The following is a 21,889-nucleotide window of genomic DNA, read 5'->3' on the forward strand; positions in this document are numbered from 1 at the left end:
GCTTCAGGTTAAGAACTTTGCTTCAGAAATCGTGCTCCGGCGGCGCGGCAGCAGCAGGAGGTCCCATTAGCTAAAGTGGTGCTTCAGGTTAAGAACAGTTTCAGGTTAAGCATGGACCTCTGGAACGAATTAAGTACTTATGGTAACCAGAGGTACCATTGTACAGCGAGGGCAGGCAGTAAAACTTTGCACAGCAAGTCCTGTCAGGCCCGCAGGAGAGAGTGAGCACCCGCAGAAAAGAAGCCTTGGCAGGGAAAGGCAAAACCCGAGGGCGCTGCAGTTTGGCCTTTATCTATTTTAAACTTCTGCGAGATGGGTGTGGCTGCTCGGCTGCTTCGATTGGCACACCTACAAGTGCCATACAATACCCGATCTGCATTTGTAGGAACAAGTGGGGAAAGTTGCACTCAAGCGTCCCATGCTTTCAGGCTTCCCATGAGCCACTTATGTGAAAACTGGGCGTTGGACCAGGTGGGCCTTTGGGCTCATTCAGCAGGCTCTTGTATTCTGATTTGCCTTAGATTGCCCCTCATCGACAACAGGATTCTAGACTGCTTCTAGACTGGCGAGATTGTAACTGCTGAGATAACTTAAAAGAAGCTGCAGAAGGAGAAGAATCTTTATTTGCATCAGCCACTAGCCATAGCACTAAAGGGATGACTCACGCCCTGGCCAGCACTTCTTTAATCTCCTACCTTTGGGTAGGAGATACAGACGTATAGTCAGCCGCACCAACAGGTTAAAGAACAGTTTTTATCCGTGGGCTGTTGGGCTGCTGAATGTGAAAAAATAGTGGTGTAATTGACTTCCGACAAGCACACAGAGCGCGAACAAGACTGAGTGTATGGGGGGGGGGGGGCTCATTTGATTTCACTGCACACAAGTAGTGTGGTGACAATAAAGGATTATTATTATTAACGATTATTATTATTATTACTGAAGATAGAGGTAAAAACTTAACTATAGAAAATACATTTTGGGGGGTTTAAATCTTATTCTAATTGCCTCCGCTAAAAACATTGCAATTTTTGCTGTCACCTGATCATCTTGATCTGCTAAAAGAAAAGACACAGTAGCAATGGTTGAGCAACCCAGCATGGACAATAATAGAGGGGTAATAACCCCTCCAACTTAAAACCTGGAATAGCTTCGCATGAATTTGTTTTAAGGCTTATATAAGCACCACTTATGCAATAATTAACAAAAAAGATTATTCAAAACCAGTCTTTATTGTTTTTAAAGGCAACTAGAAGTATTTTCAGAACTAATTCTTAAGCAAAAATGGATTCATATTTTTTTCATTCAATGAGATTATTATTGTATGAAGAAAAAAAACTTTCTGGAGTTTATTTTTAGAAGTGAGTTCCTAAATCTGTCCAGATTTAAACAAACAGAAAGCATACATCACTTATGGGTTCAGACAAAATTACAAGAGCACAGAACAGGAAACATTCAAAAGCCCTAGAAGAGACCAAGACGTAATTATAACAAGGTTTCCAACATTAAGAGCGGGAATCAAAATTTTAGTAGAGAGAAAATAACAGATTTAATTGTATTAGTTATCAATGAACATTTCAGCAAAGTGTCCAATGAATACACATGCTGTAATTATACTGAAGATTTGCCATTCCAACAAAGGTCTTCCTTCTCTTCCTTTCAACTCAAGCTCCACAAGTATCAATGTGATGGTATGACAAACAACCCCCCACCCTATAAAAATCAGTATTTGATACTCTTAACTAGGATATATGGAAATAGGGAAGTATTCAGCTGCAAAAGATATGTAAGGTTCTGGCAAAAGATATGTAAGTTCATTAGAGCTTCCATGAAATGAGAATCCAGAACTTCACCAGTCTTAAGATCTATGCTGTATATATTCATTCTGAATTATTTAAAGAATGAATACAACCAATTTGTTTTCCTCCTACAATATTAGGAAATTAAACCAAGAATAATGTTCAATAGTTACAGAAAGGCTCCTACCTTTTGAAGGTATTCAGCTGACTAATGTTAATAAAAACATTTGCCCCCTACACAACTTGACAGAGACAATTAACAAGTTAATTGGCTCAACATTGATTGTATAAGTAGTCCAGCCTCAACAGCATTTGTACCAACATATTAAAAGCCTAACCCACTGCTGCAGGGATCTGATCTGTGAAGAATCTGATTGCAACTATTTAAGTCACCCTTGTGAATATATAAAAAAGAATATTAATTGTGTATTATTTCTTCCAGTTAAAATAAAAAAATACTGATCCTCACTTATGTTAGAACTTAAGAATTGTTACAAGCTTTCACAAAGGAGTTCAGTTACAGGGAAACAGAAACCCAACACTATTACTTTAAAAAAAACAAAAAACCACACGCCCCTCCGAGAATAGCCCCCCCCACCCAACACATTTTGGTACAATCTACTGGAAGATTACAATTAATAAAAATTTAAAAGAAACTGCACTACTGTTGAATAAGACAAACTCCTGGGCAAAGGTCTGAGAGGAGGAAATGTATTTTTTTTTTTTGAAATAAAACCTGAATACAATCAAACTGACTGCCATTTCTGAAGCACGGAGGGAGGGAGGAGGAAAAGGGATTCTAGCCAGAGCACCCTAATTCTCTTCTGAGAATTATAGGTACAATGGTTTGTGTTATTGCAACATCCACCACCTCTTGCAATGGAAGGGGATTTTAGGGTTGATTTCCAAATTTGGCTGATAGTTTGCCAATGAGATTCATGACTTTGGGGTTATTCTGGTACTTTGACATGTTTGCTGGGTTCTGTGCAACATCCTGGAAAGCTGCCATGACTTCTGGATCCTGTAAAACAAAAAGGGGGGAAATGGCTTGTACTGTTGTATGAAATTAAGTGGGCTTTCATATCCATGTCAAGGCTAAAATACAATAAAAAATCAAGTATGTTAAACCTTAGTGGTATGGGAACTAAGTGTTCTTAACTATGGATGCTGCAACGTGTCTGTGTGAGGAGCCTGGAGAGAGGCCAAGTCTGTTGCCGTGACATTAACTATATGCTAGTTGTTGTTGGCATCCATCTGTCTTGAGAGACAATGGAGTACATCTCTGGGGGTGAAGTCAAACCTCTGTGTTAGCAGCACTGAAGTGACCTCACTGGGATGCAAACCTAGGCAATGTATATGGAGGTCCTGGGCTGTCCAGATGACAAGAGCCCCTCTCAGCCTCAAGAACAATTATATAAAAATTGTAAAAAATCAATATAAAAATATATAAAAACAATTATATAAACATTGTATTCAAAGGCTGTTTAGGCACATCAAGTGATATTTCTTGCAGTTAAGATTCCTCTTGTTAAGAGGTGTCATTTGTTACCTTGAGGACATTTTTAAAGCAGAATAAAAATGACTGAAAATAAATCAATGTTGGAATAATCAACTATTTGGGGGAAGGTCCTTAGAGAATAAGCACAACTCCTATGAAGAATCAGGGCTCCATAAATCTCTCAATCATCATTGTTTTACTTGTTCTATGTTCTCACCTGCATGGCTGCAAGAACTTCAGGGTCACTGAGAATTTCATTGAGACCAGGCATTCCCCCCATTCCAGGCATGCCACCAGGCATACCGCCAGGCATGCCACCAGGAAAATTACCTGAAAATGTAAAGCATAGACTTGGAGCAGGGATCAACAATCTTTCTGGATCAGAGGGCACATTTTGAGAAAGTGTCATGGATGCTAGTCACAAAATGGCTACCATAGAGTGTGTGGCATAATGCAAAATGGTTGTTATGAGGGGTGTGGCATAACAAAAAAATTAGAGTGAGTACAGTCATTGCTGCTTTCTCCCCAACCCCCTGGACAATCTCATGCTTACTATGGGAAGTCAGCTATGTCCTGCTAGATCTGATTGTAGAAGGCACACTATACTGAATACCCATGCACAAACCAGTGAAGTTGCTGTCTATTAATGGGGAGCATTCCACAGTACAAGGAAAAATATACAAACTGGTCACATCACACACACTTTTATGCACGTGCATGCACAGAGCACCCAAACAGACCACATATACACATAAATCTCTCATACACACGTATGCCACGTACTCCCACTCAAACACAACTCTCTCCCTCTCTCTCTGTGCAAGTGCACCCATTCTTCTTTCTGAGACCACACATTCGTACTTCCTGCCCTCCCACCCTTACAGACTTCACCACATACATACCTCTGCTTCCTTCTCTGTCACACATACCTCTTCTCTGTCTCCAAAGTGCATCTTAATCACACAGAGAGATGGAGCCCCTACGTGGGGTGAACAAGCAACAAGTGCCTGCTGCCAGTTCCACATAGCTGGTGAGCAACAAGCAAACAGGATGGGCCATCCCTGCCACTTCCTAACCCGCCGATCAAACATCCTGCCAAACCAACCAGAATGCAAGGAAGCAGCCTTTCCAGCTGAAGCAACTGCTCTACAACCTGCCCCCCTCCTGCCCCAATATCAAGGGAAACCAACCCAGCTCTCACAGGCAGCATGATGCCTGCAGGTGCCAATGAAGGCCTTTGGGGGCTCCATGGCACCTGTGGGTACAAACCCTGCAGCAAAGCATACCCTGCTTTCACATGTGTGTTACATCCTTACATATTACCGTTCTTTGGAAGCCTCCTATAGCCAGGAGAGCAAGGGAACTAAAACTTTTCTTGAACAAAGGTCAAGACTTTATCCTGTGTTCCAATACCCACTCCTATACCCACTTAGTCTTCCGGGTCCAAATATGGTTTCTTTCAGCTGGAGGTTACCTGTGAAATAGTTATGCTACCTCAAGGCTTTGTCTTATCATAAACAGAGGAATGTATTATCATGGCCTCTTTAGCAAATTGTATGTGAAGGATTACTGCAGCATGTACGATCTTACCAATAAAGCAAAACACAAGAGAGGAGGCTGTATGGGCAAGCAATTTTGCAGTGTACGTGATTTCTAAGATTTGCTGTTAGCAAGTTTGTTTATCTACCACCCTTCATTAGATTTGGTTCCAAGGCGGTTCATAAAATAAAAGGATTAAGAAACAATCAACCACATAAACAACCCGCAGTTTAAACACAGCAAGCAGTTAAGACCGTAAAATGCCTAAAATACGAAAAGAATAAAAAGAGGTTCTCTGGTCCCTAAAAGCAGTGAGGTGAGCCTTTCTGTGGATGTGCCTACAGAAGGCTGCCATGTGCTTACAGATGGCATGCCATGTCCAGAAAGGCTTTCTCTTTGGTTGCAAAGGAGTGAGAGAGTGGGGGGGGCAGGATGATATGGGTGAGGCTCTTCAGGTCTCAATAACATCTCCCTCTTTTCCAGCCCCCAAGTCACTTTCATGGTCTCCTAGGCCACTACAATGAGTGTTTGTTCCCATGAGTAGTTACAGTATGTGTTTCCTTCACATACAGATATTCCTTTCCAACAGCCAAACAATTTTCCCTCTTGCTTAGAAAAACCAAACTTACATAAGTACAACTTTTATTTTGCCCTAGTAGCAAGTTAAACAAAATGCTATGACCCAGATCCATTAAGTTACCATCTTTCTGTTGCTATTCATGCTTTGAAATGAACACATACCTGGGAAACCACCTGGGAAGCCACTAAACGGAGGTCCTCCCGTTTGTCGTCGAGCCTCTTCCTCCTGCAATCAATAAATCATGAGAAAACTTCACATGCTCTCCAACTAATCAAGATTAGATATAGAAAGCTGAGAAGGCTGTTACAACTGGATCCAAAGCCTACTATATAGACCCTACATGCTCTTAGGTTCTGCAATACTGCTTCACTCCAGGATAATACTGAATTTCTAGGCCCCTGGAAGAGTTGAGTTTTGAAAAGAAAATAGTTGTGATATTTATTTTAATGCTCAAGTTTGTTGCTGCTCCCTCAGTGTTTATAGCACTGGGCCTCAAATTACAGATAACTCACATCTTACGCAGCAGGGGTTATGTTCTTGGCCATTGCACGTATAAACAGCGCAAAGCCAGAATGACCCCTAGAAAACTGTAAAAATAAATAAATCACTGCACTCATCAGTGGGTGACAAATAAGGCTCTTAGTCTTCCTCCTCCTCTTCCTTGCTAAATGATGCTTTAGAGGATGATATGAGGACAAGGGGGGTTGCCAGATAGCCAGAAGAAGTGCTTGGCTGTGGTTCAGATCCAGAGGTGGATTGCACGGGCACAATTGCCACTATTGTCTCTTGAACTCATCAAACATTTACTTGCATGGTCTCAGTGTCTGCAATCCCACAGATGTTCTTGAGGCTGAGTTCCATGAAGGGGTCAAACTCTGCAATCAGATCATTTGTGCGCTTTATGACTTGGAAGAGTTGAGAAAATTTCTGCAGGTTCCAACTTGCTCTCCATCCTCATCCTCACATTCTAAACTTGTTCTGACCAGCTCCTCTCTAGCTATTCAGCAGTCAATACCTGTTGGCCCTCAGTTAGTTCTTCTACTTCTTCCTGGATGAGGCCAACAAAGCCATCACCACTACCTGCCTAGCCATCTGCACAATGCCCTCCACCTCAGTGACAGTGCTTGAAAATCTCTTGAAATCATGCACACATTCCTTCCACAAGTTCCACCAGCATGCATTCACGTTTCAGGCTTGACTGCATCCACTGCCTGTTTGACATAGGTGACGCAATGGGTAACGCTGAAGGACATCCAGCATACCGTGGAGTCAAGAGATGGATCAGCATCCATTGCATTGATAATCCAGGTGATGAGCTTCGTGTGCGTAGTCTTGGAGCAGTGGATCACACCTTGATGCAGAGGCTGGATGAGGGATGTCCTATGCGGGGAGGGGGCCGTCTACCTTGTGTGCGAAGAAGAGTCCTTCAATGCCCAGCATTGTCCATAAGCAGCATCATTTTAAACCGAAAGAAGCAGTTATGGAAGCAGTCTAGAAATGATGATGTCACCCAGGCCTTTTCATTGGATTACCAAAATACAGGAAGTAGATTCTTCTCCTTGCCTTTTGCACAGGGGTTTTGAGACCTGTACAAAAAGCATGACTTTATTAAGTGTCCAGCTGCATAGCTACAGAGCAGAACAGCTTTCCAGCTTTGAAGCCAGGGGTTTGCTTTTCAGCTTTGGCAATGCAAGTCTGCTCAGGCATTTTCTTCCAGAGAAGTCCTGTCTCATCTAAAGTGAAAACTTGCTCTGGAAGACAGGACTTGTCCAGCAGCTACTTTGATTGTGCAGGGTATGTTTTCACAGCCTCTTTGTATGCAGATGAAGCCTTCCCTATTGCCTGGACATTCTTTCAGGTTGAAACAGATCTTAAAGCTCTTAAGGCAACCTGAGCTAGCTTTAAATTCCTTGCTGATTCCCAGCTGTAGTGGAAAGTTTACTGTGGCCACAGAGGCTGAGAGATTTGTGGCACAAGAAGCTGCCATCCATAGCAACATGTTTCTGGTTCTTGTCTTCCAGCCACAAGTTCAGTGCCTTCTTTGTCTTCACCAAAGTCATGTCTTGCACTTGGCTGGTCACCTTTGCAGCCAGGGATGCACTTACTGCCACTCCTCCATGGACCTCATTTTCATGCACCTTGATGGCATGGATGCTGTACTCATTCGGGCCATATTTGTGTGCCACAGCACACACAGACATGCCAGCTCTCAAGCAGCTCAGCACAGCCAACTTCTTTTCCAGTGTGGGAGCCATCACTTATTCTTTCGTTTCTCAGCAGCTGATGATAACGAGGATGCCTTGTGTTTTGCGGCCATTCTGCAGCTCTAACCACCTCATCCACAATCCTCCAGGTCTCCTCCAATGTCTCTCCAAGCCCCTCCACAAGTCCTTCAGACCTCTTCCAAACTCCTGTGATGTCTCTCCAACCTCCTTCAATCTCCCTCTCCAACTGCTTCTTCCACAGTCCAACCTCCCCCAATGTCTCTCCAAACTTCTCCACAAGTCTCTTTGGTCTCCACCAATCAGCCATTCTAACTCTCTGCTACCTCCTCTGCCTTCTCTTCACACTCTGAAGACTCTTCAACCACACTCAAACACTTTCACAAAGACTACCAGAATCTTTTGCAGTTTCTTCCTGCTCAGCCACCCCTTTCCACCCCGTGCATCATATTTTCATGGTATTAAAAAATAATAATTTTAAAAAGAAAATTGGTGATGTGTATAAAGCCGTGATCATGTTAAGTACGTATTATAAGTGTAAGATGTGAGTTACCTGTACAAAAAATAGTTATCATTTTGAAGTTCTCTGCACCTAAATACACACTCAGATAAAGACAGACATTCTAAAATATAGGTTAGCATTTGAAACTGTAGAAGTGCCCCCTTTTTAGCCTATTTCCATGCACATTTTTTGGATAGAGTTATGCTGGGCTATTTTCCTGTTGTACATGCTTTATTAAGCTCTCACCCTTTGAGCTCTCTCATGTTCCTCTCGAGCTTTCTTTACTCTTTCCATCCTTTCCCTGATTTCTTTTTCTTCACGCTTTCGTTCATATTTTCTTCTGTGTTCTGCAATCTTCTGAGCCTGAAGCACAGAGGGTGGGTATTGGTCATATGAATCCAGAGCATCTTTAAAATACCATCTTAGCACTTTACCTACCTCAACTAGTTTTAATTGTTTTGGTACTCTGCCAATTCTTTTCTAGTACTGAAAATTAGATATTTAAGACACATACCTTCTCTTCAACAGGCAACTTAAGATTCAATATGTTGCTGGGTCCCACAGGATATGAAGTCAGTATTTCACAAGAGGGCAAAACTTGCAGCCTGAAGCTGCTGATGGTATGAGTGAACATAGTGAAAACAATTATCCGGGCTTTAAAAGTCTGGGAGTTTATAGGAGTTTATACTACAACTATCTAGGAGTTTATACTACAACTCATGTGTAAAAATATTTTGAGAGGATTGCTTATAGTGTTCTGGCCAAGCCCAAGCTAAAGGATGAAGACTGCCACTTAAAAAGTCTTAATCAATAATGGAGTGTCTTAACATTTTTCAGCCTCAGGGCCACATTGGGTTAGGATCCTCTCCTAACCCAGCATTGTGGTGGAAAGAATTGACCAACCTTTCTCTTTCTGCAGTGCTTGACCCCTTAGCAATAGAACCATGTTAACTGGTGAACAGGCACTCCTGTGGATGGAGGAGATAAGTCAATTTTCCCAAGGGATGGTAGCTCACCAGAAATGGCTTGGCAGGCCAAGGCTAGCCTGCAAATTTGCCACCCTTGATCTAGACAACATAGCATATTTAGAAGCCAGAAATGCTAAAACCAATGTTCAAAATGTAAAATACCAGGCAGTATACTACACACTTGGCATACAAAACTTTAGGCTCTAGGGATATCACATTTTGGGTCAGTGGTATCAACTAGGCTTCTCAAAACATGATGTATTGGAAAAAAAAACATGCCTTCAGTTGTCATCAGTATTTGGCAGCAAAAGCTCCTAGTATCCATAACACTGCTACTTAAAGAAGCCATTACACTATTTTTCATAGGTTTCAGCTTCCAGATGCTTCTCCAGATATTATAAAGGACGCCTTTTTGCATCTTTTATCAAAAACTTTAAAGAGACTTTCAGTAGTAGGTTCCCAACTAGGTCAAGTCTCAACTATAGCCTAGTCAGCAGAGAATGAGACTCTTAATCTCAGGATCATGGGTTCAAGCCTGACTTTGGGCAAATGAGTCCTGCATTGAAGGAGGTTGGACTAGATGACCCTCGTGCTTCTAACTCTACAATTCTAGGATTCTAAGTCTGCCCTGGCTCAGCAGTGCTAGAAACTGGGATAGAAAAGCTAGGAGCCAAATTTTGGCAACACACTGTAGTTATTATTTTGATACACATGAATACACAAATCACATAAGTGACACATTGTTAATATCACATTTTAACAGAAATTGTTAATACATGTTTCATTTGGTGCTTACAACAAAAATATTGGTACACCACACCCTACTGTTTATTGTTAAACTCCTTATTAATATTTTGGCTATCCCTGACATATACTTCGAGGCTTCAAAGCATATACATTTCAGAAATCCTTGAGTATCAGCCAGGCACAAAAAATGGCACCTAGACCTTTTGAGCTTTTTGCAGATGGAGAATCTTTGGGCGTGAAAAGCGCCTGGCACCCTGCTAATTTCAATCCCTGTGGCTGAGACTAGCCTATCTTACTTGGTCCTCTGTCTTGTGAAATTATGCTGTTCCAGTTAGTTGCTCATATTTTTATTATCGTTCTCTGTGCTGCAGTTTCAATGAGTGGGAGGAGGGAACTGCCCTAAGGCGTCTTCACAGGAGTTGGTCCTTCCCACCTAGCAACAACAGGCATTTCCTAAACATCCCCACTCCTCTTCATGTGGCAAACAATAAAGCAATAGACATGGAGACTGTAACAATGAGTATGGACAGAGCAGAGGCATTTCCTACAACCCTAAAATGCCTTCTCTTCTTTTCATCCACAAAAGCCATGGAGAAGGGGAGACATATGCCATTCTTTAGGAGTTGTCAATGAAGTAAAAAGAGTATGTGGAAGGCTTAGGCTTGTTGAACCATATTTTCATCCTATCTGTGGGAAATAATACAGTGGAGAGAGCAGCTCCAGATACACAGTGGCAGGGAGAGGAAGCAGAAGCCAGGCTGTCACATCAAAGCTTCAGAAATGTTCAATAATATGCATGATTATGAGATATCAAAATTTATGACCTACTTGATGGGTCTTCCTTTTGTACAAGGTTAAGATTTATCCCTTGCTAATGTCAATCCTAAACTTACAGTAGGAAGGGCAAAGATTTGGCCCTATGGACACTGCTGAACTAAGACTTCCATCACCCCTAGCAAGCATGGCCAATGGTTCAAAATCTGGAGGGCCAAAGGTCTTCACATATGATCTCCAGAATGCCAGACCAGATGAAACAGTACAGTTAAATAATTATTCAAAAATATTCTTTGAATATATAGGCCAGCTTGCGAAAACGAGGAGTGATTCTCTAGAGACAAGGCTGAAGTTAAGAATTTTTAAAACTGTTTGTAATCACAGCTGACAGCACTCCCATGCGGCAATGATGCAAATCAGTAAAAAAATATTGCGTTCTAGCCAATGCACTGATCTCGGATGATCCACATTTTATGCAGCAGATGTATCTACAGTTTTCCCACTGTTCCTTTCCCACAAATATTGGGAACACACGCCCATATCATACACACACATTTCCCCTTCAGATGTTATAGGAGCTTATTCAGAGACATGCAGTGGACACATGGCAAACTTGTCTACTTCCAGCAATCGTCTGGAAGTTAGAGGATGGAACCACAGCATCCTTAGTTTTGAACTATGAGGCCATGCATAATTCCAACAGACACCAATTTCTGAAATAGGTTCTGCCTAACACCACAGAAGACAAACCATGAACAAGGCAATCAATTATTGATGTCCCAAGGTACAGCCTGAAGGCACGTGAGGCCACCACTCTGTTCAAGCTAAGGAGCTCTGGGGAAATCACATATACACTGTGTTCAGGTCCACGAAAAAAGAAAGCCAGGATAGAAATGTAAGAAAATAAATATGCATCCCTGTTGTCACTCACTCTGGGCTGCACTTCCTTCAGCATGGCACTAGCATCTTCATCATAATCCAGTTTACAGGCTAATGCCAGGTCATGTGCAGACTCCTCCCAGTGACCCAACAGCCTGGCAATGACAAGATTCAAGACATTTTAAAATCAGATTTAACCCATGGCATAAAATAGGGGTGGGCATCCTTTAGTCCAACAACTTCTGAAGACCACAACTCCCACCATTCCTGAACACTGATCATGCTGGCTGGGGATTATGGGGGTTTTGAGTCCAAAAACATCCAGAGGACCCAGAGACATCCAGAGAATGACATGTTTGTCATTCTTGGGCTAAAAGAAAACCCATAGATAAGCACAGCTTGAAAACGACACAGAAACTTTCCATTTCATTATTATGGTACAGTCATACCTCGGGTTAAAGTCGCTTCGGGTTAAATCTTTCCAGGTTGCGTCCCGCGGCAACCCGGAAGTAACGGAATGGGTTACTTCCAGGTTTCGCATGTGCAGACGCTCAAAATGACATCACGCGCATGCGCAGAAGTAGCAAATCGCGACCTGCGCAGACGCGGGTTGCGTTTTGCTCAGGATGTGAATGGGGCTCTGGAACAGATCCTGTTTGCATCCAGAGGTACCACTGTACTTGTATTTTTGCAAATCCAAAGTGTCCCTTAATTCTAAGTTTTACATTGAAGAAGCAAAGGAGAATTTACAGTGGTAACAGAACAGTACAAAAATGTGCATTTATATACGGTTCAGATTATCTGCCCTTCACAATAAGGTCTTGGGGCAGGTTGAAATAATTTACAATTATAAAAACAGACACTCACGAGTTGAATCAATTTAATAAAAAATACCAGCTACGCAACTGGATCATGTTTATGCTATACAGCAAACCAGACCGGTAAGTTTGTATCTTCATTTATCAGAGGAGTACAATGTAAAGAGGAGTTAGTTTCTTTACCTGTGGGCTTTCCCTCGCCATTTGTAAGGCTGTGCTGAATCAGGGTTAATCTGAATGGCTCTATCACAATCTCTGATGGCAGCATTTGGCTTCTGCATTTTCACAAAGACACTGTCGACAACAAGGAAATCAAGTATGTTTAAGGAACTATCAGCTGCACATTTTTGGGTACTCAGAATGGAGTCTAGAGATGCTACAAGTTACATGACAGTCATGCTGCCTAATCATTTTTTCCCCCTTCCACTGTCCCAAAAACTGCAAGCTGCTTCAGTAATTTGGATACATCCTCTTCTAACATGTATGTTGAGCTTTTAATGCTCATTTTAAAAATTTCAATAATAATGTGGTTTAATGGCTTATACACTTTTCTTTTTCTAAGATTGGTATTAATGGCATAAGTCACCTATTGCTTCAATTTTTATCTGACAGTGACTTCTATGAAGCAACATTAAGCAGGAACTCAACCTCCAATTTAATTAAGCTAAGTCCTTTAATAAATACACATACTTACTCTGTCTTACTCAAGACAAAAATCAAAATTAGGAATATGACATCTAAATTATGTCCAAGTGTGCTAATAAAAATAAAAATGCTTGTTTTTTCATAAAGTCATTCTGTAATCTGATTTTATGTATACAGGTATGGTAGCATTAAGGACAAGGGAAAGAGAAGAGGTAAATGGGAAGGAGAACATGGAACAGGGTCATTAGAAGAAAAGACAACCATGAGCACATAGCAATTTAGAAAACTCACATTTACACTTATTATTCTACAGACCGTCTGGTAAATATTTCCACAACCACAAACAGGACTTTTCAGGTGAATAACAGCACCTCAAAATGTCAAAGACTGTATGTTGGCTTGCAAAGGAGCTTATCAAAATAAATTTAACAAAGAGGCACAAGAGGCTTAACAGTTTTTTTGCAGCCAGGTCAAGGCATATTGTCACATTTTGTACAATATATACATTTTACTAGCAATTCATTTAGCAAGAGAATTCTGGAGTTAATTAGTCTAGGCTAAGCTGTGTTTGGGTATATGTAGTTTGGCATCCTCTAGTGCACTTGTTTTCAAATTTAAAGTCTCACCTGGCTCGTTTGGCATACAAGATAGCCAGTTGTGGATTCAACTTGATGGCTTCTGTGAACAAATCAATGGCTTTCTGAAGTTCACCTGGAAATATAAATAAAGCTTCAACTGTACCCTCAAAGAAGAAATCTATATGATATACTTGTCTTAATTAGGAGTACTGGGCATATGGAATAAAGGGAATGGTACATAGTCCCATCAGTCTTGTCTCATTGGCAAGTTGCAGACATACTCTTTTGGGAAAAGGCACTCAAGTGAATTGATGCTGTGCAACCCCAGGTATTTGTAGGGTTTTCTAGACAAATTTAACTTGGTTCCAAGTCCTGTTTTGTTGTAGAAACCGAACTATGTGATAACCAGTGCCAAGAGAAGAGGAATACAACCCTTTTGATACCCCTAGCTCTCTCAGCATCTTTTGATACCATCAACTGTGGTATCTCCATGGAATGACTATGTGAAATGTATATGGATTGCATTAGGCAACAGAGCCCAACAACATGCGCTTCCTCCCTTGCCTCTTGGGGGGGGAGGGGGGGGAGAAAAATAGTGTGTGAGAGTTAGGCAGAAACACACACACACCTTAGTAGGACCTGCATGGGAGGGGAGCCCGATGAGTGAGAGGCAATTTGCCTGGCCCTCCACTTTTTTTACCTGCAGGTCAGTGGCCCATAACATAAAGAAGATTTTTCTTTAACCTTGCTTTAAAGGCTTTTAACAGTTTGAAACACTGGTCCCTTAAGGACTACTTCTTCTCTGTCAACCTACATGGGAGCTGAGATCTTCCCATGCAGGTTGACAGAGAAGCCTTTCTCAGAGTTTCACCACGATGAGCAATCAAGTGGTAGGCAATGCTTCTGACATCCTGGTTACTGAATGAATTCCTATGCCCCACAAATTTTAAATAAAAGCACAGATTCCACTCATGTAAAAACACCAGGCAGTCCGCACAAATAACCCAGAGATGCATTTTAAATAAAAGGACACATTCTACTCATGTAAAAACACGCTGATTCCTGGACCGTCCGCAGGCAGAATTTAGAAGGCAATTGGGCCGAATCCGGCCCCCGGGCCTTAGTTTGCCTACCCATAGTCTACTGGCTATAACATCCTATTTTAGGTGTCAAGACAAAATGTTTAGTCTCAAGCAGATGGGAAATGAAATTAAAGACAGTCATTCACTGCACTGTCTGTATCGAAATTATGGTGAATTTGGAACATACTTTTGTTTGAATTATGTACTTATTGAAAAGACCAACTTCTGAATACTGTTCTCTTAACACTGTGGGAATTAAACTCACAATCCACCCTAAAAATAGAAGTATGCTAGATTACATATTTTGTTTACCTCTAAAAAGCTTGTCAGGCAATTAATTTTCCTTATAAAGAACTCACCTTCACCTAGTGCATTAATAGCTTCCATCTTCTTTTCATTCGCCTGGTCCATCATCTCTTCCGTTACCTAAAGGAGAGAGAAACAAAGTGACTCAAATTCACGCAAAGTATTTGGAAAGCATTCTTAATTCTAGAAATTTTAAAAGGTCTAGAGCAGGGGTAGGCAACCTAAGGCCCCTGGGCCAGATGCGGCCCAATTGCCTTCTCAATCCGGCCTGCAGACATTCCGGGAATCAGCGTGTTTTTACATGAGTAGATTGTGTCCTTTTATTTAAAATGCATCTCTGGGTTATTTGTGGGGCCTGCCTGGTGTTTTTACATGAGTAGAATGTGTGCTTTTATTTAAAATGCATCTCTGGGTTATTTGTGGGGCATAGGAATTCATTCATTTCCCCCCCAAAAAATATAGTCCGGCCCACCACATGGTCTGAGGGACGGTGGACCAGCCCACGGATGAAAAAAGGTTGCTGACCCCTGGTCTAGAGTATCAATATACGACTCAACCTAATCTCAGCAGAGAGATGTGTTTCAAAACTACTTAAAGGCAATAAGAAAAATATCTATCAACAATAAATTTCTTCTTTTTAAAAAGCCACACAGACTATGAAGGAGAGTTGAAATTTTCTTAACTTTTTATTTATTTTTCCATCCTTTAGATCAGTGACTATTTAGTTGTGGTAGAACACATCTGGTGCACTGGCAGTCTGCTGGTCTGATCCAGCTCAGCAAGCTCTTCCTGCTAGCCCACTAGCTCCCTGTCTCCATTTCGCATGCAAGAGGACTGCTTTATTTCTTCTGCTTGGCGTATTGCACATGTATGTGATACAGAAGTGTATGTGCAGACATGAGATGGCCAGATCCACCTTTCTTCTGGCCACAACAATCTTTCTAAGATATCAGTTATTTTTCTTAACATTAAAAGGGTAATTTGAAATCCACGTTCTGCATTGGTTTCCTATATATTAGTACAGATTGCATCATGGTGGATTTGTTTAGATAGCTCTTAAATATTGTAAAGTAATTTTGATGCTGTGCAATCCAGAAATGTTGATTGATTGATCGAAAAAGCTACATGAGGTTTTACAAAGAGAGACAGTTCCAATCTCAATTAAGCTTATTACCTCAAGACTTTCATCTCCCATTTCTTGAGGTTCATCACTGTCTGGTTCAATCACTCCTTCATTATCAATTTCTGCGAACAAAATCACCACTAATTAGAAGAATCCTAGTTATTCCACATAAGAGGCTAAATATGAAAAAAGAAGCTAAAACGTTGCATCTACAACACAGAAACCATGCAATATAGTACTGAATAACTCACCCACATCACTCTCTTCACTCTCAGGTTCTGATGGCTTTGGCGGTTCCTCTGGCTTCTTTTCTTCTGCTTTCGCCTAATGAAAAGGATATCAAATTACTGGCATGCTCATTTAAAGCTTTGCTTAGGGTGGTACTGTAGGATGTTCAGACAATTCTAGAATAAATTATTTTCAGGGACTGAAACTGTTGCACTGTTTTTCTAGCTGGAAAGTTTAAAATTTAAAAGGTGAATATCTCAAAAATGTAATTATGATATTTTGGTTATTTTACTTCTGCTTGCTACAGACTGCTGGAAAATCCAGACTTTCTACTGTTTTACAATTCATCTGGGAAGATCTGGAAACATATAAGTAACACTGAAACATAGGGCAAGGGGCCCCATCAGAAAAGCAGCATATCTGACCAATGAAGTATTTGTTAGTAGAGTTTGATTATCACCGACAGCAATCAGCACCACTACTGTCAGTTGTCAGGATTCAAAGAACTATGCAACTAACTACACACCCAAGGGAACTTTAGACTTCTGCTTTCCAAAGAGCAGAAGCCTTTGCCACATGACAAACCACTTCGGAAGGCATAAAGACTTTTAAAAAGCCGACAAACATAATGGGGTGACCTCCTGTTCGGGGGATAGTGGAGGGAGGATAAAATGCATCATCTCTAGCTAACTCCCAAAAAAGTAACGTGTATGACATGTGCAAACTCTCCTGCTCTTACCTTTCCTCCATGTTAGCTGACCCACGACTAGGGCTGGGCGATATCTGGTTTTCAACATCGTAATATATCAGCAGCTAAATATCATGATATACTGATTTATCACACTGTCTGAAATGTATCTCAGCTGCTGACAGAGATTTATATAATGCTTTTGTCCATAAATCGTTCAATTTATCTTCTTCAATGTTCATATCCCTGTTTAATTCCCATATTTTGTTGCGGGTAAAATTGGTTCTCAACAAGGGTTCCGTATAAAAGGGAAATTAATCATTATACTATATCTTCCCAAATGATTTTTCTGTATAGGCTAATGGCCCTTTATGTACAGAAGCCTCAAAAAATGATTATCATGGAATCAACAAAGGATGTGGTATCCAACATGCATCTTTAGGTATGCGCAAAGAAAGCCTGAGTAATTACTAATGATCTTGTTGACACATGAAGAAGAGACACACACTTGTGTCCAGGACAGATGTCTATCAGCTCCATCTGGTAAGCTGGCTGAGACCCTACCTGGCTGCACTATGTCTTGCCAGAGCGGTATATGCTCTGGTTATCTCCCACTTGGACTACAGGCAACTCCCAATTTGTGATTTATAAGACAGCATCCATACTATTGCACAAAGTTGAGATGCAGGTCATTTTTTTATATCAAATTGCACCCTACATTAGGAATTGTATGTACAAACATAAAAGCCATAATCCTAACAAGTGCCTCTCTCTTACCTCATGTGTTCCTTCCGCAGCTCCTTCTGCAGCTCCTTCCTGAGAAGTGTTGCATGGAGCTGGTGGTATTTTACCTCCCATACTTTTCAAAAAAAGAAAAAGATTGGTGAGATACAGAGTTTGACAACATTTGGTTTAAGATAAATGAAAAGTATAAACCATTAAGTAACAGTTAGCAATGAATATTTATTCATGACTAAAGAATAACTGAACAGAAATTCTATTACCTTAAAATTAGTCCCATTTGCTGTTCTGAATTGGTACTCAGGAATGCTTCAGCACAATTTTATGTTATTAGGGTAGAACAATTGAAACCCCTTTAAGCATAGCAATGTCAATTAACTAGCATTTGCTGCCTTCTAATCCAGGAAATTTGGAAAGAAAGAAAAAGCTGTGGAAGGTTAAGCATTTCTAGATATAACTTGTACTTCCACATGCCGCAGTATGATTCCACAACACTAAGGAAGTTACCCTGAACAAAACACTCCATTTTTACCCATACTTTCAAGTCAGAACTGTGATATGTACAAAGGTTACAAGCAATAACACTAGAAAAAATATATCTGTAAAGAGGTGGAATGTAGATTATCCCCAGCAACTTTCCTAGAGGAAGGGGTGCAGGTGCTCAGCTTGTTCTACTTTGTTTTGTAGCTCTGATTCCCAAAGCATGTGCTTTGCACCGCAACTGATTTCCCTAAAACTGGTAGATCCAACACATGACTTGAGGGCTACAAGGAGCCTTTGAGACCTTTTTTGAGGGCCCACAACAACATCTTGGTACCCCCCCTCCTTGCACTGCTTTCCCAAAACTGGGTAAACAAGATGTGGGAAGGAGGCGTCAGGGCCGGGAAGGGCTCAAATTTTGGCCTCCCCTCACAGCACAACAGTGCAGGGTGTGGCCTGCGGGTTCCGTGTAAAGTACTCTTGCAGCCCACTTGGTCTGAAAGCTTGGACCTCCCTGCCCTAGAATGTACAGCAAAAGGTGACGGTGGAAATCACACTTCCTGTTTCAATAAATTAATGATGCGCTTTCCAGAAACATTTACAGTATCTGTGAAACACTTCTGAGATGAAAGGAGCATCTCTGACACACTCCTCTAGGAATAATATTAAATGTTAAATTAACTGAAATAAAATTAACCCAGAAGAGTAACCACCAAATAAGAACTACTAATATTCTCTGGCCACCCTATTTGATTTACAGTTTCACTGGTCACTTTTTAGTTTTGAATGGTAAAGTCTTCCTATGAGTTAGGCATACCTGAGTCCACTGATTACAATGCAAGCAAAGCCTCCTAATGCTACAAGACTGTTATTAAACAACTATTTGATTCAAAATAAAAACCATTTCACACACAAAGAGATTTCAAAAGAACAAGCTCTACCACTCCAGCAGAAAACCTGAAATCTTACTACCCAATAGATATAGCTACAGGTTACCTTGTAAACACAGCCATGTTTGTTTCTACACTCTTCCACAGCATAGCTCTTTCAGCCACAACTCTTTCTACACCCCTCCCTCCACAGCATGAAATGGAAGCTTTTGCACTGTCATGGAACAGTACTTTAAGGTCTGCAGAAGCCAAAGCTAGACTGCTTTTCTTCACAGAATCATCAACATTATTACTTGAGGGGTTTTTCCTGGGCTATGAAACAGGACTCCATAATGTTTTTTAATTCATTTAGCTAGAATGTTGTTGGCTGCATAAATGGCACTCTTGGCAACGTAACACTGATTGCTTTCAAGCAGGATCTGAAATCATGGAGGGGATATTAGAGAACCATCTGGAAAATTTTAACAGCCAATTTTACTATTGTACAGATTTCAATAAGTAATCCAGTTAAATGTTTTTAACCATGCTTACAACAATATGAAAGCAGCTCTATCTACCTTAGTTTTACATAAATTGAATACTAAATCTAAAAACAGTTACATATTGCTATGAGTTGGTGGGGAGAAAGTAGGATCTATGTGAGATCCTGCTAATCTAACCCCTGGATCTAGCAAGTGCTAAAATATAAGCCAGGCTAGCTTCCTGTGTTGGGGTGAAAGTCTGGGTGATGAGGCATTAAGAGAAGGGGTTCTGTGTGAGAAGGCAAACGGCTGGAGGGGTGCCCCCCCCCCAGCTCTGTTAGTTAAAAGGACAAAGCTGGAGTTTAGAGCTGAGTTGCAATGATGTGACCTAGAAGTAAAGCTGCAAGCTGGTGAGAGAGTCAGAGCACGGTTTGATTTCTGTTTGAATCCCCTCCATTGTAGGTTCAGGTTGCATATATGTGTAAACAAACCATATATCATAAAAACATATAAAAAAAATTGTCCAGTAGCACCTTAGAGACCAACTAAGTTTGTTCTTGGCATAAGCTTTTCTGTGCATGCACACTTCTTCAGATTCATGCACATGAAAGCTTACACCAAGAACAAACTTAGTTGGTCTTTAAGGTGCTACTGGACCTTATATGTTTCGACTGTCAGACCAACACAGCTACCTACCTGAATCATATATCATAAAGACAGTAAAGTATCAGCTATGCTTCATTCCAGAAGGAAACAAAACCCTGGGTAAGTGCTTGGAACCCCTGGAATCCTGCCCTGCTCCAAGATTGGAGTGGCATGCAACAATATATTTGCACAATCCAAGGTGCATTGTGGCTTGTGTTACACACACTTCCACAAAAAGTCGTTTGATAAATACACTTTTTTTCTAAAAGATGAAATAACAATCCTAAGCAACCCAGTTTAAGTCTACTCCAAAATGCATGCTTTTTTCAACAAAAAAGGAGCTTCCAGGTGGAAAGGAAAGCATAGGCAAAAATGTGCTTGGCATGTAGATTATGATGTTTGTTTTTCACTAAATGTGCTCTGGTGCAGTAACTGGGACAATATTCCAGCATCAAAATGCCTACAAGACGGATAAAGAAAGTGCAACACCTGAGCAATCATCATAATGATCTGAAAGCTTTCTCTTATCCTTTCCTCAGGCACGAAACAACGTTGTCTGTGCAGCAGAAATGTTCGTACACCGAGGGGATTAAAGAGCACATGTTAATTGTAACAGCCTGAAACCCTTTCCTTGCCGAGAAGGGGGGGGGGAGTGGAGTAACTGGACGCGAGAAGAACAGGTTTCCAATGACACGGCTAGGCCTTCCGTCCAGAAATCCGGCCATCCGTCCCTCAAACAGCCTCGGATTCCAGGGAAAGGACTGAAGACTCAAACTAAAGCAGGCACCTTTCGCAAGGCAAATACATTATTCCGAAGAATTCCCCACCTTCCCAGCCCCATACAAGTCCCTGCAACTCCTACAGCTCCGCGCTTTTCAAGCCCGACCTCTCTCTTTTTATCGAGGCCTGATCCAGGGTTCGCCGCCCACCAGACAGCCCCCTCCCGCCAAAAACAAAAACCCAGCAGCACCCCCCCCCCAAGCCCTAACGTCCGAAACTGAGCACACTTTCATCACCTGAAAACGGGGGTGAGGGAGAGAGAGAGAGGAAGAAACGGGGATACGGAGGACCCCACTCTACCCCCACCTCCCCCTCCTCCAACGCCGCCCCATGAGGGGCTTCCCAACCCTCCCGACTTACCCTTCCACCCAGTCGCGGAAGAAGCGTAGGTCGTCGCTGTGCAGGATGGCCGGGTTCTCCTTGCAGAGTTTGACGAAGGCCCGCAGCTCGCTCACCTTCCGCAGGTCCATGGCTCGCCCGCTTCCCTCCCGCGCGTCCCCCTCGCTGCTGCTACTGCGGTGGTTGCCGCCGCCGCTTGAGCTTCCCTCCAAGCGGAGTAACGAAAGTTCCCAGCCTCCCTCTTCCCTCCCCTCCCGCTCGCTCGCTCGCTCGCTCGGGGGCCCCGCTGCCTGTCACGCGCAATTCAGTTCAGCGCCACGCGCACGCGCTCCCCGCCCCTCCTGCCCCGCCCCCCTGTCAGCTTTTCGCTCGCGGCTGCCGCTCCCGCTGGCCGCCTTCCCCCTTTGCCCACGCCCGAGAGGCTCCTCCCACTGTGCCCTCGCGACCCACCCGCCGTGGCCCTTCGAGCGACGCTCGCGCGGGGCGGACCGGAATTTTCCAGAAATGAAACCCGAGTCGCCCAAGGCGTTTGCCTCTTTCCGTTGTCCCCGCCCGCCCCCGCCATTCCCACTCGGAGAAC

General features: G+C 42.1%; 1 protein-coding gene across 1 annotated transcript; it reads right to left on the reverse strand.

Moving 5' to 3' along the window:
• Positions 1-1,210: 1,210 nt before the first annotated feature.
• ST13 (ST13 Hsp70 interacting protein) lies at positions 1,211-21,817 on the reverse strand. The gene is made up of 12 exons (XM_083701799.1): positions 21,331-21,817; positions 17,751-17,832; positions 16,309-16,381; positions 16,109-16,179; positions 14,988-15,054; positions 13,595-13,679; positions 12,507-12,617; positions 11,558-11,660; positions 8,384-8,500; positions 5,575-5,638; positions 3,512-3,624; positions 1,211-2,817 (listed from the first exon to the last, which is right to left on the reverse strand). Exons 1-12 carry the CDS (start codon positions 21,438-21,440, stop codon positions 2,689-2,691), a joined length of 1,125 nt encoding a protein of 374 aa, XP_083557925.1. The 5' UTR covers positions 21,441-21,817; the 3' UTR covers positions 1,211-2,688.
• Between the last annotated feature and the right edge of the window lie 72 nt (positions 21,818-21,889).

This window comes from Podarcis gaigeae (genome assembly GCF_964106915.1).
Source record: "Podarcis gaigeae genome assembly, chromosome: 10".
Classification (NCBI taxonomy): Eukaryota; Metazoa; Chordata; class Lepidosauria; order Squamata; family Lacertidae; genus Podarcis; species Podarcis gaigeae.